The sequence below is a fragment of the Oncorhynchus tshawytscha genome, linkage group LG07, assembly GCF_018296145.1.
Source record: "Oncorhynchus tshawytscha isolate Ot180627B linkage group LG07, Otsh_v2.0, whole genome shotgun sequence".
NCBI classification, from domain to species: Eukaryota; Metazoa; Chordata; class Actinopteri; order Salmoniformes; family Salmonidae; genus Oncorhynchus; species Oncorhynchus tshawytscha.
In genome coordinates this window covers 43,175,322-43,192,246 of record NC_056435.1, presented here as the reverse complement: position 1 = coordinate 43,192,246, position 16,925 = coordinate 43,175,322, and the positions used below count along the sequence as shown (strand labels likewise).

Genomic DNA, 16,925 nt, shown 5'->3' with positions numbered 1-16,925 from the left:
TTTCAAACTAAAAAGTCGAATGATCACAAGAAAGAAATGCAGCATTTGGATACAGAACACCATTATCCCAGAAACCTTAGACCCACTCCAATTTGAATACCTCCCCAACAGATCCACAGATGATGCAGTGTCTATTGCACTCCACACTGCCCTTTCCCACCTGGACAAAAGGAACACCTAAGTGAGAATGCTATTCATTGACTACAGCTCAATGTTCAGCACCATAGTGCCCTCAAAGCTCATCAATAAGCTAAGGACCCTGGGGACTAAACACCTTCCTTTGCAACTGGATCCTGGACTTCTTGACGGGCCGCCCCCAGGTGGTAAGGGTAGGTAACAACACATGCGCCACGCTGATCCTCAACACAGGGGCCCCTCAGGGGTGCGTGCTCAGCCTCCTCCTGTACTCCCTGTCCATTCATGACTGCACGGCCAGGCACGACTCCCAACACCATCATTAGATTCGCCGATGACACAACAGTGGTAGGCCTGATAACCGACAACAACGTGACAGCCTACAGGGAGGAGGTCAGAGATCTGGCCATGTGGTGCAGGACAACAATCTCTCCCTCAATGTGATCAAGACAAAGGAGATGATTGTGGACTACAGGAAAAAGAGGACCGAGCATGCCCCCATTCTCATACACGGGGTTGCAGTGGAGCAGGTTGAGAGCTTCAAGTTCCTTGGTGTCCACATCACCAACAAACTAACATGGTCCAAGCACACCAAGACAGTCGTGAAGAGGACACGACAAAACCTATTCCCCCTCAGGAGACTGAAAAGATTTGACGTGGGTCCTCAGATCCTCAAAAGGTTTTACAGCTGCACCATCGAGAGCATCTTGACTTGTTGTGTCACTGCCTGGTATGACAACTGCTCGGCCTCCCACCGCGAGGGTAGTGCAAATGGCTCAGTACATCACTGGGGCCAAGCTTCCTGCCATCCAGGACCTCTATACCAGGCAGTGTCAGAGGAAGGCCTGAAAAATTGTCAAAGACTCCAGCCACCCTAGTCATAGACTGTTCTCTCTGCTACCGCACGGCAAGTGGTACCGGAGCACCTAGTCTAGGTCCAAGAGGCTTCTAAACAGCTTCTACCCCCAAGCCATAGGACTCCTGAACATCTAGTAAAATGGCTACCCAGACTATTTGCATTGCCCCCTCCATTCTCCACACCACTGCCACTCTCTGTTGTCATCTATGCATAGTCACTTTAACAACTCTACCTACATGTACATACTACCTTAACTAACCGGTACCCCCGCATATTGACTGTACCGGCAGCCCCCTGTATATATTGTTATTTTTTACTGCTGCTCTTTAATTAGTTGTTACTTTTTATTTCTTATTCTTATCCGTATTTTTGGAAACTGCTCTGTTGGTTAGGGGCTTGTTTCACTGTAAGGTCGTATTCGGCGCATGTGACTAATAAAATTCGATTTTATTAAAATTGGATTTGATTTGAATTTAGAAGTGTTCGGATTTGAAAACAAGTTACAGAATTTTACATCTCCTTACATTGGTTACCTTTCAATCCCCAGTCCTAATCTCACCTATTTAAATGTACTAACACCATAGTGTTTCAGATTTTCACTCAAGTGCAGAGGTTAAGGCTGTGCATGTTATAATCCTAACTGTGGACTATAGATTTGAGGGTTTTGGCCATGTTTGCATCGTCACTACTCTCTGCCTACAGCAGTCACAATGGACATGTTGTTCTCTAATAGAAACCCTTGGCTAGTAAGTAACATACAGATCAAACACACAGAGAGGACTTTCCCCCCATTTTAACCAATACTCAACGGCAGGCATTAAAACTTCAAAACACCCCCCTCCCACACACACCAATAATGCATTCATGTACATCATCAGTTATCTGTTTTCGCATTTTCAAATGTAAAGTATTGTAATGTAAATTAATGTAAATTCCCACTCCCTTTTCTCCACCAGCTAAGTGCTTTATTATCTGAGTTTGAGATCATATGGGCAATGTTCCTGTTTCTACCTTTATGAAGGTTAACTCTCATCTGATAATTCCATCACTGAGTGATTTTGACCTATAAAACAACTAAAATATAAATCTTCCCAATGAGATGTCATGGCAACCCAGAGTGGCGTGTTGTCGATAGATGGAGTTGGTTAGAGAGTGACTAAAAGCCTGAGGAAGAAGGAGTTCAGAGAGAGAGAACAGCTTGAGCTCATCCATTAGTGCAGCTCTCTGGTCTGTCTGTTGGTAGAGCTCAATAGAGTTTAATATACAGATAGTGAAGGGGATCAGTGGGGTGTCTGAGGTCAGGGACAGACAGAGGTTACATTGACCAGAGATATCTATTCCTGGCTGATATTAAGTTACAGTAACTTATGGCTGCTTTGCATTACAAGAAAAAGGAATGATTAAACACCGGTGACTGTGTGTTTTGACTTGAAACTGTTCAAACCTTTCAATTGACAAATAAGCATGATTTGGTAACGAACAAAAAAGACCAACCATGTTTGAAACCATAACCAAACAGACCAGCAGATGTCAATATGACTGCATTGAGAAGTTGTCCTGAGTATCAGTGGGAGAGGATTACACAGGGTGGTTTTTCCAGTAAAAGGTCCTGCACCAGAGAGAGAGAGAGAGAGAGAATACTCTAGGGAAAGTTTTCTATTCATCATTTGTCAACCATGTCATACCATCAGTTTAACCTAGTCCCCAGCTGGGCCCGGCCCAGTCCTACAGACAGCAAGGGAAGTGGAGAGAATGTGGAGAGAGTGACAGTGTGTGTGTGTGTGTGTGTGTTTGTTTTTTTGCTTGGGAGGGACTGTGGTATCGGCTACTGTGAGACATTAGAGGGGGTGAGCGGGGTATGATCTCCGTAATTTGTCACATGGGGATAGCCCAACCCAGACCTCTCTCATCAGGGAGGTGCGTAGGACAGCCTCATGTCTGGCTGATAGAACCTACAGGGATTATTAATCAAGCCCTCCATGTCCCATCTGTCGGTTAACAGTACCAGAGCCTGTACAGGTAACACTGCCAACAAGCAGCCTATGTCCAAGAGATGGGTGAGTGCTGCTTTGCCTGGCTTTGGTCTTCTGATGCTGCATCACTGAGGGATTTGTGCTTATATGATGCCGCTGTTACCAAGGCTTTTGGTAAACAAGGATAATTAACATAGGGATGCAATAATGCATTACATGAGAGTAAGTTTATGATGCTCCAAGTAAACTTGGATAAAATTATTTTTTTTAAAGTTGAAAAAAAAACGTTAGATGAGCTTCCAAAGTAAGGTCAAACGTTAGGAAAATCGGATTCAGCTAAAAGAGAAGAGGACAGGCAAGAAGAGCCTTCTAAGCTATCAAAAGGAACATCAAATTCGACATACCAAAAGGAACATCAAATTCGACATTTAAACAGGCAAATAGTAATAGGGTTTATGGTATGGTCTGCTCATCCGTTATCTCATTTTCACTCCACCGCTTGCATGTGAAGTCACTAATGTTGAAGAGGACAGTGCGCCGTGTCCAATTGTGCTGAGGTGGACTCTCTCAAACTCTCCCTCTCTATCTCCCTCTCTCTCTCTCTCTCTCTCTCTTCTCTCTTCTCTCTCTCTCACTCAAACACTAACATAGTACACATACTCACAGCATGCGCTCTGCGCACCGCTCTGATCTATACACACTCGAACGCAGCACACAAGCATCGCTGTGCTACTGTCTTGGAAAAGGCAAAAGGTGCGCATCCTATGAAGCGCTGTTTTGTTTGTTTTTACTGTTCTCAGCAAACGAGGAAATATCATCTTATTCTGACATACTCTGGAGTTTGGAAGCACCTGCTCCTGTTCTGGGGTCAACAATTTGAAAGGAGACTTCTGAGGCAAAGCGACAGAGACACCAGAGTGAGGTAAATGTGCAAACATATTTGGAATACAAATCTGCTTGGATTGTTGTATTTTGTGAAATACTATATCTTAAGTATGATGACAGTGTTGGATTTTAAATGTGTTATTTATAGTTGTGAGTCCCACTGGGGACAGACGTCAGTTCAACGTCTAGTTTTGATTTACATTTGGTTGAGCTGCCAACAAATGTAAATTCAACTTGAAATCAACCAACAATTAATTGGGTTTAGGTTCAAAGTTGATGATTTATGTTGCAAATCCAATCCGTTTTCCTCACTGATTCAACATCATTACATTGAATTTTTTGGTTGAAATGATGTGGAAACAACATTGATTTAACCAGTTTTTATCCAGGGGGTGGTGCTGCTGCTACTAAGAAGCCCGGTCGGTGAAGGGGTGGGGAGTGGCGGTGGATCGATCGCTGTTATCAATTCCACTGAGCGCAGGATGGGGCGGGGCGGGGTGATGAAAATAACGATAATATATCGGACACAAGATAGTTAAATGTATCTGGGCGTGATGGTAAGGGTAATTGGGTCCTTTTATGAGTCCTTATTGTGTTTTGTGGAACAACAATATACTGTACCTTGTTGTTTCATCTCTCTCTCTCTCTTTCTCTCTCTCTCTCTCTCTCTCTCTCTCTTTCTCTCTCTCTCTCTCTCTCTCTCTCTCACTCTCTCCATTTTTTTTCAATTTTAAGTGGCTTTACTGGCATGGGAAACATGTTTACATATTACATATATATACAGTGTTGTAATGATGTGCAAATAGTTAAAGTACAAAAGGGAAAATAAATAAATATAAATATAGGTTGTATTTACAATGGTGTTCTTCACTGGTTGCCCTTTTCTTGTGGCAACAGGTCACAAATCTTGCTGCTGTGATGGCACACTGTGGTATTTCATTCACTAGATATGTGAGTTTCTTAATATTCTGTCACTGTGTACTCCCTGTTTAGGGCCAAATAGCATTCTAGTTTGCTCAGTTTTTTTTGTAAATTCTTTCCAATGTGTCAAGTCATTTTCTTTTTCTTTTCTCATGATTTGGTTGGGTCTAATTGTGTTGATGTCCTGTGGCTCTGTAGGGTCTGTTTGTGTTTGTGAACAGAGCCACAGGACCAGCTTGCTAAGGAGGCTCTTCTCCAGGTTAATTTCTCTGTTTTGTTCATTTCTCAAATTATTATGGAAGGTTTGGGAATCATTATTTTTGTCTGACTGAGATTTACTGTCATGGCCCAGGTCTGACAGAATCTGTGCAGAAGATCTAGGTGCTGCTGTAAGCCGTCCTTGGTTGGGGACAGAAGCACCAGATCATCAGCAAACCGTAGACTTTGACTTCAGATTCTAGTAGGGTGAGGCCGGGTGCTGCAGACTGTTCTAGTGCCCTCGCCAATTTGTTGATATATATGTTGAAGATGGTGGGGCTTAGGCTACATCCCTGTCTCACCCCCCCAGCCCCGTGGAAAGAAATATGTGTTTTTTTGTCAATTTTACCACACACTTGTTTGTGTACATGGATTTTATAATGTTGTATGTTTTTCCCCCAATACCACTTTCCATCACTTTGTATAGCAGACCCTCATGCCAAATTGAGTTGAAAGATTTTTTTAAATCAACAAAGCATGAGAAGACTGCCTTTGTTATGGGTTGTTTGTTTATTAATTAGGGTGTGCAGGATGAATGCGTGGTCTGTCGTACAGTAATTTTGTAAAAAATACTATTTGACATTTGCTCAGCACATTGTTTTTGCTGAGAAAATGTATGAGTGTGCTGTTAATTATAATGCAGAGGATTTTCCCAAGGTTGCTGTTGACACATATCACCCGGTAGTTATTGGGGTCAAATTTGTCTCCACTTTTGTGGATTGGGGTGATCAGTCCTTGGTTTCAACATTGGGGAAGATGCCAGAGCTGAGGATGATGTTAAGGAGTTTAAGTATAGCCAATTTGAATTTGTGGTCTGTATATTTTATAGTTTCATTTAGGATACCATCAACCACACAGGTCTTTTTGGATTGGAAAGGTTGTATTTTGTCCTGTAGTTCATTCAATGTAATTGGAGAATCCTGCGGGTTCTGGTAGTCTTTAATAGTTGATTCTAAGATTTATTTGATCATGTATATGTTTTTGCTGTTTGTTCTTTGTTATAGAGCCAAAAAGATTGGAGAAGTGGTTTATCCATACATCTCCATTTTGGATAGATAACTATTCGTGTTCACCATAATGAAGGCGTAGGCTCAGGTTTTCTGGGTCTCTATGTTTTTGGTTGGACAGGTTTCTCAATTTCTTTCTTAGGTTTTTGCATTCTTCATCAAACCATTTGTCATTGTTGTTAATTTACTTAGGTTGTCTGCTTGACATTTTTTGATTTGATAGGGAAGCTGAGAGGTTAAAAATACTGTTTAGGTTTTCTACTGCCAAGTTTACATCTTCACTATTAAAGTATAACCTTTTGTCCAGGAAATTGTCTAGAGGGATTGAATTTGTTGTTGCCTAATAGTTTTTTGGTAGATCTCCACACTTTTTTCCTTCCATCTATAGCATTTCTTAATATTATTCAGTTCCTTTGGATTTGATTCCTCATGATTGCATAATGCTTGTTCAAGTAGAGTGTGATTGTGAACGCTCTAAGAGTCTCTGGGTTGAGGTCAGTGATAAAGTAGCATTACTGCCAAGAGATGAGCTCTAGGTGTATCTACCACCCTCGAAGCCTACCATTGACTATGTACATTTAAAAAAATGTTTTAAAAACTTTACCTTTATTTAACTAGGCAAGTCAGTTAAGAACAAATTCTTATTTTCAATGACGGCCTAGGAACAGTGGGTTAACTGCCTGTTCAGGGGCAGAACGACAGATGCACCTTGTCAGCTCGGGGATTTGAACTTGCAAATTAACCCCTAGGCTACCCTGCCGCCCCACATACCCAGCATCCAACAGCACAGCAGGGGTTGTGTTGGTTATGTTGTCGTAGTTGTGTTTGTCCCCCTGTGTGCTGAGGGTGTTGGGTTCTTGTCCTGTTCTTGTCCTGTTCTGGCATTTACGTTGCCACAGACTAGTACATGTCCCTGAGCCTGGAAATTGTTGATCTCCCCCTCTAGGATGGAGACGCTGTCATCGTTAAAGTATGGCGATTCTATTGGGGGGACATACAGTGGGGCAAAAAAGTATTTAGTCAGCCACCAATTGTGCAAATTCTCCCACTTAAAAAGATGAGAGAGGCCTGTAATTTTCATCATAGGTACACTTCAACTATGACAGACAAAATGAGAAAAAAAATCCAGATCCAATCCATCTACATTGTAGGATTTTTTATGAATTTATTTGCAAATTATGGTGGAAAATAAGTATTTGGTCAATAACAAAAGTTTATCTCAATACTTTGTTATATACCCTTTGTTGGCAATGACAGAGGTCAAACGTTTTCTGTAAGTCTTCACAAGGTTTTCACACACTGTTGCTGGTATTTTGGCCCATTCCTCCATGCAGATCTCCTCTAGGGCAGTGATGTTTTGGGGTTGTTAATGGGCAAAACGGACTTTCAACTCCCTCCAAAGATTTTCTATGGGGTTGAGATCTGGAGACTGGCTAGGCCACTCCAGGACCTTGAAATGCTTCTTACGAAGCCACTCCTTCGTTGCCCGGGCGGTGTGTTTGGGATCATTGTCATGCTGAAAGACCCAGCCACGATTCATCTTCAATGCCCTTGCTGATGGAAGGAGGTTTTCACTCAAAATCTCACGATACATGGCCCCATTCATTCTTTCCCTGTTTCACACCAGGTAGTTTGATAGATGGGACTACCAGCTCTCTGTAACCTAAAGGGCAACCAGTCTCCATCTCCTTTATACCATGTTTCTTGTAGGATGACAGTGTCTGTATTTCCAATTTCTTTGATGAAGTCTGTGTTCCTGCTGTTTAGGTCCGAAGGCAGATTTTTTATTTTTTTTATTTTTTATTTCACACTTATTTTACCAGGTAGGCTATTTGAGAACAAGTTCTCATTTGCAACTGCGACCTGGCCAAGATAAAGCGTAGCAATTTGACACATACAACAACACAGAGTTACACATGGAATAAACAAAACATAGTCAATAATACAGTAGAACAAAAGAAAACAAAAAGTCTATATACAGTGAGTGCAAATGTGGTAAGATAAAGGAGTTAAGGCAATAAATAGGCCATGGTGGCGAAGTAATTACAATATAGCAATTAAAACACTGGAATGGTAGATGTGCAGAAGATGAATGTGCAAGTAGAGATACTGGGGTGCAAAGGAGCAAGAATAATAAATAAATACAGTATGGGGATGAGGTAGGTAGATAGATGGGCTGTTTACAGATGGGCTGTGTACAGGTGCAGATGACCTCAGACCTTGTATATTCTAGGATGAGATAGGAAGGCTTTGTGTTCCAAAGTGTCTAGTGTTGTTTTTGTGTGGTTTAGTCACAGCTCATGCAGCCTTACACCAAATCCATAGTTAATGTTTCCTCTCTCAGAAGTCTGTTTTAAAGCTGTACGTCCAATAGCATTAATGGTTTACCATTAGTCACAAAGCTGTGTGTTGGTCCGTGACATCCCGGTGGTAAACACATTAACGTGTGGGGAAACATAGGACATTAGGCAGGGGATTGCAGGAAAAGTAGGATTACGCTACATCCATGAAGAATGACATTGGACGATTCACTTTCCTACTGATGAAACTCCATGGTTAAATATATCAATGTATTCTCTCTCTCCTCCTTTCTCCTTCCATTGCTCTCTCCCCATCAGGATGTGTGGGGTGGACGTGGGCCTGGATGAGGGGGGCTCAGGTGACGAGGACAAGGAGCAGGAGTTCTGGGTGGGGGAGGGGGTGAAGATGCTGCCCCCTCCCCTGGCCCACAGTGAGGGCAGCGTGTGGGGCAGCCGCCGGGGCAGGTGTGGCTGTGTGGCGTGCGGGGCGGGGCTGCTGTTGTGGAACGTGGGCGTGGTCCTGGTGTGTGTCCTGGTCCTGATGGCCGTGTTCACCCTGGTCCTGCTGCCCGCCTCGCTGCTGCTCTACGTCGGCTTCCTCTGCCACTCACGGGTGAGTAGTGGGTTGCTCATAGTGCCACTCAATGTCTCTAACACAACCTTTGACCATCAGAATACTGTGGTAGGATTTTATCTCCGAATTGAGGTCATAATGCTTAGCTTGCTAGATTTCTCTGATTAGCTTAGTATGTTGCTGCAAGTATGCTACATTTTACTCTTTGCTTCAAGTCAGGACACCAGTTGTATCTTAGAGATATTGTTTCATTTGTCAGACTACTGTAACACTATAATGATTTCAAAACATTACAACTTGTAACTCAAAGTTTTATTAACAAGATTCTCAGTTCAAACCTCTGCCATGTTTTCAAAAGTTGTGCATCTGTTAAACTCCGCCCATTGACCTTTTAGAAACCAATCAGATTTGTTCTACCCTAAACCAATCATATGCTTTCTGCCCTTAGAACAAAGTTGACTACACTTTATGTCAACCTGCGTTACGCTTGGCAACCCTTAATAAACCAGTTAATAACAGCTTATTTGCATATGGAACCAGCTAAAATAACATAATATTAAGAACCCCACTAGTGGATAACAGTCTGCCGTGCCCTAACATGAAAGTGTTTCAACATGAAATTATATGAACGATTCCCTTCTGCTCCACCCTAACCCAACACTCTAAAAGTATACCGAGCTTGCACAAGTATTTAAAGAGTGGTAGGATTCAGTTCTTGTCGCTCATGGCACAGAGAACACCCTGGACCAGAGGAAACCACACTCAGGGTGGGACAGGACGTCGAGGTTCAAGTATCTGTCCAAGTGGGAGTATGTACTATGGATTATGAAGAGTAGGGGGGCAAGCGCATAACCCTGGGGCACACCCTGTGTTTCTTCAGCAGTACATGGCACAGGCACTGGGAACACCCAGGGACAGACAGACACACCACTACATTTCTGGGTAAGATAGGGGTTGGCAGGGAAGTCCTATCAGCCTCGCCCTTCTTTAGACATCACCCTGAAGCTGACATCACTTCATTGGCCTATAGGCAACATTAAAGTGACATTAAAGTAAACTGTCATGTTAAGACCACCTTTAAGAAGAGATTGTGTCTAAAACAGGATTATGATGTGCATTCTGAGGCAGTCAGTAAATGCTATCACTCTCATAATGATGCTAAAGTGTCCTCTAAGATATACAACAGTGGCCTTGCTTGTCTCCATTATCGATGTTACAGTGAAATATGGCTCTATTCTAGGTTTAACCTTTTACAGGCGTTTGCTAACTTTTTAGAAATTTGGAAGAATTTTGTGTACGATCACACTGATTTGTCTTTCTTTGGAAAGTTGCCATTTAACGAAATCAATAGCAATCCTAAATATCTTAAAACACCTTGAAGACACTGGTATTTTCAAGGTGTTTTCATTTCTACATCTTCATTAGTGATGGCTGGGGAGGATGTACCATTATACAGAATGTGAGTGCTATTTTTAATGTGTAGCTTAATGGAATGTTGTGAACAGTACTATATAGAAGACAACAGGTTCCAGTATAGACCCTTGCTGCCTGCCAGATTTGGGGGTGTCAATTAACAGTTTGTCTTGGAGAGGTGATGGATGGGACAGTAAGAGAGGATATCCATGAGAAGATCTGATTGTTGAAATTAGTACCAGTTAGTCCCCAGCTGGGCCCAGGCCTATACAGACAAGACAGAAAAAGTGTGTTTGTGTGTATGCGTGTGTAGATGAGTGTGTACTTGTAGTTGGTGATGGGCTCGAGGTTGCAGAGCTCAGCTGAGGTGGCTGGGGAAATTCCTCTTGAAAATGTTGACAATTAGAGAATTCTATGCGAGAGAGTTATTATAGAATGTAGCCCTATTGAGAGAACACTGAGTGTGTTTGAGTGTTTGTGTACTCCTATGTAAGTGTTTTTGTGAATTTCTGTTTGTGCGCGTGCATGTCTGTCTGCCTGTGCATGTCCCTCTCTGTGTAGCTGTATCCCTCCTCTTCCCTCTTGCTAACAGTGTGTATATAGTATATCACCCATTAGCATAGCTTACAGGTTTTTAATCAAGTCTAGCAAGCAGAGCAAGGGCTCCACTCTTATCTTTATCTGTCTCTCTCTCATCCCAGTCTCTCTCCACCTTCCTCTCTCTCTCTCTCTCTCTCTCTCTCTCTCTCTCTCTCTCTCTCTCTCTCTCTCTCTGTGTGTGGCACTCACGGGTGATTGACAGCCTAGGGGTTTTATTGGCAGCTGCATCTTATCTGAACATTGAAGGGAAACTGGGAAAGAGTCTGTCACGCCCCACTACCTTCCCCCATATGGTCCCTCTTGCTTGCTCATGCGCGTGCACACACACACACACACACACACACACACACACACACACACACACACACACACACACACACCACACCTCCTCAGTTCAGTTCAGTTATAGATAAAGCACCAACATTTGCTTCACTAACAAAAACAACTCAGAAACACATACTGTATGAATATAATTGTCCATATCTTTGGAGTCTGTTTCTGTCTGAATGTTACATTAGTCTCCCTCTCCACCCCCGCAGGTCCTACACTCCCACTCTCCTTTCTGCCGTTACCTCGACGACAACAGTTGCTCCGCCCTTATTATCCTGGGCTTCGTGATGATGTCACCGCTGGTGGTGGTGGCGGCAGCAATCTTCTGTGGGCTGCTCCGGAGGCTGCGGCTCCTCCTGCTGTTTCAGCCAATCACACGCGCCTGGTACCGTGGACCGGGCTTGGACTGGGGAGGCGACGTCCTTGCTTGGGTCTGATTGGACCAACACTCTAATAAACCAGTTGTCTAAAAGTTTAATAGGTCAACGGTCAAGAGAGAATCCAGTCCTGGAGAATCACTGTGTCACCTAATGTATTTAGTGTCCTATTAAACTGTAGTGAATGTCATACAATCAAATGCATATAACGGGAACCAGTACAATTATTTAAAAACAGAGCTTGACATGTTAACAAGGCAGTGGTTAGGGGACTATTGCTAGTCAGAGAGGAGACAGTGGAGGTAATGGTGGGATATACTAGCAGCTGTTCTCTGTGAATTTGTATTGGTTATGTATATTTATATTTTTCTGTTAACATATAGTTGTGAACATGATGTAGCAGATAAACGAAACAGTATTGCATAAACTGTCACTCAAATGTCTAGAATGGAAGGAAAATATGTTTACAAACTTACTTCATTTGACAGATGTTGTTCATTCTATTAATTTCATTATTTTCACCATCTAGGTTAAAGGGCAATTCTGCCACTTTTCAAGCTCATATTCATTTATCTTCAGCACCAAACCAGTATCTAAATCAAATAGAATTGTATTGGTTGCATATGTCATTGGTTGCAGATGTCATTGCGCGTGTATCAAAAAGATCCAACAGTGCTGTAATAGTGTGAGTGTGTCTGAATAATGATGAGTGAGAAAGTTACACGCACAAATATCATACACCTCAAAAATGCTAACTTCCCCTGTTATAGTAATTGTGAGAGGTTAGCATGTCTTGGGGGTATGATATTTGTGAGTCTGTCACTTTCTCACTCATCATTATTCAGACACACTCTCTCAGACACACACTTTAAGTATTAATGGTGATAAGAGGGAGGGTTCCAGTACAGTAGGTCTGCAGTGGCATGATTCACTCTGCCTGGAATAATGTTTGATAGTCATCTTCAGACTCCTCATTAAACTTCAAACTCTCCAACTTTAGATGTATTGACAAGTACATGCACTTATTAATTTTCCCCTGATGTGGCCCAATTAACTGGGGTTTAATGTGACCAATTTTAACACTGAGTAGCTTAATAGACTGTTCTCTTTTTTTTTACACTCAGGGCTGTTACTGTAACTAACACACACTGTTAAAATAAAGTGCTTTGTAACGCAAAGACGAGTGGCAACTGAGCTGCCACCACCTTAAAGGAGACGAAACCTTCACTTTGCTGGAGTATTGAAACACATGGTTGTGAAGGTATTGAGACAGAAGATTTAAGGTGTTCTGAAACATTCATCCTGAGGTGCTCTGAAACATGACATGTTGTGTTGTAACATCACTTTTTTTAACACCTTGCCAGACTTACATGGAAAAGGTTGAAAACACTATTATGGTGTTTCAAATCCTGTCTAGTGCAGAATTACAGTAGATGCCTTTACCTATATTGTTAATGAGAGTCCCTCTTATTGTAGGCCTATATTCACTGCTCTTATATATTGTGCTGACAAACTCCTCATTTGTAATTCCAGAAATTAATGTTAAAAGTGGGAGGCAATAACATGTGGCGTGGTAAGGAAAAGCCTAAGCAGGCTAAATTGGCTATTTAGTGTTGCATATAGCATGTGGGGCTCGCATCAAACAATAGGTCAAGCTAAAGCTTGTAGGCAAACAAGCCAGCAGTATGAACCAAAAAGCTGGCCTTAAAAAATGACAGCCAATCAAAATGAATGATTTTGTCACATGATCCAGGTTCGGAACGAGAGAGGAGAGGATGTTTAATTTAAAACTGACAGCATGTCGGGTGAAGATGAGTACAGTGGCAAAAATGAAAGGAAACAAGAGAAGTAAAGTTGTGGTGGAAACTAGGAAATCCAAGCCTAGTCTAGACTGAGGGTTTTGGACCAATGTTACCTTGGAGACCAGTTTGACTTCTCAAGGAAAATCTGGGATGCGTTGGGGGATAATGTGGCGTTGGTCTTATTTAGATTGTTTGTGTCTGCAGAGCAGTTCATATGCTCTGTGCCTCAAAAAGATATACAGTAGGAGTGGAACGTTTTGTGTATGGATCTTCGAAGCAGAAAGCCTATCAAGGGGGTTCTCTGGTATAGGCCATGAAGTGTGTGCAGATGAAATACCTGAGGAAGTAGGTGGAGTTGGTTGGTGCACATTGACTGACCCATATGGTGGATGGAGTGAAGAAATTCACATCATCCATCAATTTTTTGTTGTTGTTGTATTTTTTTTGTATTTTTACCCATTTTTCTCCTCAATTTCGTGATATCCAATTGATTGTTACAGTCGTGTCCCATCGCTGCAACTCCCCTACGGACTCAGGAGAGGCGAAGAACAAGAGCCATTCATCCTCCGAAACACGACCCTTCCAATCCTCGCTGCTCGCTTAACCCAGAAGCCAGCCGCACCAATGTGTCGGAGGAAACACTGTCCAGCTGGTGACCGAAGTCAGCTTGCAGGCGCCCGGCCCGCCACATGGAGTCACTAGAGCACGATGGGTCAAGGAAATCCTGGCCAGGCAAACCCTCCCCTAACCCAGACGATGCTGGTCCAATTGCGAGCCACCTCATAGGTTTCCCGGTGCTGGCGATGCAGTTCCTTAGAACGCTACTTCACTCAGGTGGCACCTATACTTTTGTTCTTTGATGAAGAGACTCTCCCTTCTTAGGGCCACTGTACAATGGTGACTCTGGCTGGGACCCCACTCCCTGCTGGTGTCTCAGGGGGAGTTGGGATATGCAAGAAACACATTTCTATAACACACTTGTGTGTAGCAGGACAAATATAAGCACCCTGCACAGCCTAAACAACATGGTCGCTAGTTGGCCGGTGTTTCGTCTGACACACGGCTAGATTCTGTGTTAAGCGAGCAGTGTGTCAAGAAGCAGTGCGGCTTGGCAGGGTCGTGTTTCGGAGGACTCTTGGCTCTTGACCTTCGCCTCTCCTGAGTCCGTACGGGAGTTGCAGCGATGGGACAAGATTGTAACTAATAATTGGATATCATGAAATTGGGGTAAAAAGTAAAACAATAAACAAGAGACATTAAACAGGAGCTGGTTATTAAATACAGGCATCAGGGTTAGTAAAGGATTATGTACATGCTTTGGCAGTCAATAATGTATGTTTTTAAGTGAACCCAGACCTCTCGCTTACCAGTTTTAACTGAAATTGTTCAACATGAGCACCACTGGCTAACCAGCTTAGTTCGTTGCTAGCTTGGTTAGTTTGTTGCATGATAAAACAGTGCTGGCAATTTCCTTTTGGCTAGCTAGCTAGCTAAATTGTACAGCCAGCATTTTGTTTAAATTGATCCTCATACAATAACCAAACAGTTGGATAAACAAATGATTTGTGAAATCACTATGTAATGCGGCAGATGACTGTAGGCGAGTTAAGAATTCTCAACCCATATGGAGTGATAAGACAAAAGCAGCTTCAATTTGATTGGTTCATATGAGGACGGAACATTCGTCGACAGGATTCCTTCTAGCGCCACTCCAGAGATAACACCCTTGATATGTGCCCTGCTTTGCAGATCCACATATGACACATTCCAATCCAATATCTTTTTCAGTTGCAAAGCCCACTCCTTCTGCTCCTCGGACACACACAAAAAATAAAAAATAAGCCCACCTCTTGTTATCCTCACTGACATAACCTTGTCCAACATATCTATGATATTCATAGAGACTTCAAATGGATCTCCCAGATAAAGCCATCGGCCCAGAATCCTCACTCCAACTAAAAAAAGATTCAGAGTAAGGCTTGGCTTTACTAGATTCTCACGACCACTTTACATCTCTTATTTCTCTTCTTGTTCGTCAATCCATTCCTTCTCACTCTTATTTCTACTCAACTCGCCATAAATTTCAAACATAAAACTGATGCCCAATACTGGATTTGGCGAATAGAAAAGGGGGAAACCCCAAATGGAAAAGGGAGATATACTAAAACTTTCAATCCACTTAAACATCCGAAAATTAAATACAACCCCACCCCCCCCACCTCGAGCCCTACTCCGATCCAGGTGACCTGAGATGACACAGCGCCAGCTCCAGTCAGTGCAGCTCCTCACCCGTTACATCCTTCATTCCCAAGAACCGTTCAGCTGCAGATACGATGATATCGATCTTTCCTGAGTTCTTATCCACTCTTGCAGTGCAGTTTATCACTATAGCAATAAATGCCCCAAAAATTGACTTTCTTCACAACAAGGGTATCTAGATCATGCACCTTGCAACCACCACCCACAGATTTGTATTTTGTTTTATTAGGATCCCCATTAGCCAACGGTGCAAGCTAGTCTTACTGGGGTCCGACGCAACGTAAAAGACATTACAGACAAAGGACTACAATTTACATACATTTAAAAACATTAACATATAGTGTGTGTGTTTGTTTGTGTGACACATACCTGTCAATAAATACACACAAAAAGTAGGTCCCATGGGGAGAGACATTGTGCCGTGAGGTGTTGCTTTATTTGTTTTTTTAAACCAGGTTTGCTGTTCACTTGTGCTATATGAGATGGAAGGAAGGGAGTTCCTTCCATCTCATATAGCACAAGTGAACAGCAAACCTGGTGTAAAAAAACAAATAAAGCAACACCTCACGTCACAATGCCTAGATTCTCACAACCACTTTACTTCTCCTATTTCTCTTCTTGTTCGCCACTGCAATTTATAGTATTGCATGTTTCCTTGAATTTGTTCTGGACCTGGGATGTGTGAAAAGACCCCTGGTGGCATGTCTGGTGGGGTAAATGTGTGTGTCTGTGCTTTGTGTATTTTGACCATGCAAACAATTTAGAATTTCCAACGTATTTATATTTCCTATAAAAACAAGAAGAGATTAAGTCAATCTTTCCTCAACTCTTAGCCAAGAGAGACTGGCATGCATAGTATTGATGTAAGCCCTCTGATTACAATGAAGAGCAAAACGTGCTGCTTTGTTCTGGGCCAGCTGCGGCTTAACTAGGTCCTTTGCAGCACTTGACCACATGACTGGGCAATAATCAAGATAAGATTAAACTAGTCTCTAGGACTTGCTTGGTGGAGTGTGGTGCCAAAAAAACAGAGCATCTCTTTATCACTGACAGACCTCTCTCCATCAGCACTGGACTATCGTGTCTCCACAGCAACAGAACCACTAGAGCATTCTTTAACTTTTCTTTCTGCCTCAGCATAGGAGATATGCTGAACAGCTCTTATCCTAGCAATCTCTGCCTCCTTCACCCTTATAGGACATTCAGTGAACTCATCTGCATGAATCCCACCA

At 42.6% G+C, this 16,925-nt stretch overlaps 1 protein-coding gene across 2 annotated transcripts; it reads left to right on the top strand.

The window, feature by feature from the left end:
• The first annotated feature begins 2,904 nt into the window (after positions 1–2,904).
• Positions 2,905–12,815, top strand: LOC112254553 (transmembrane protein 88B). 2 transcript variants are annotated; one of them, XM_024427238.2, is made up of 4 exons: positions 2,905–3,051; positions 3,768–3,889; positions 8,657–8,951; positions 11,465–12,815. In XM_024427238.2, the coding sequence occupies exons 1-4, from the start codon at positions 2,974–2,976 to the stop codon at positions 11,690–11,692; spliced, it is 723 nt and encodes a 240-aa protein (XP_024283006.1). In that variant the 5' UTR covers positions 2,905–2,973; the 3' UTR covers positions 11,693–12,815. The 2 variants fall into 2 exon arrangements, with proteins under 2 accessions (XP_024283006.1, XP_024283007.1); XM_024427239.2 differs by having other exon boundaries at positions 2,935–3,013.
• The last annotated feature ends 4,110 nt before the right edge of the window (positions 12,816–16,925 follow it).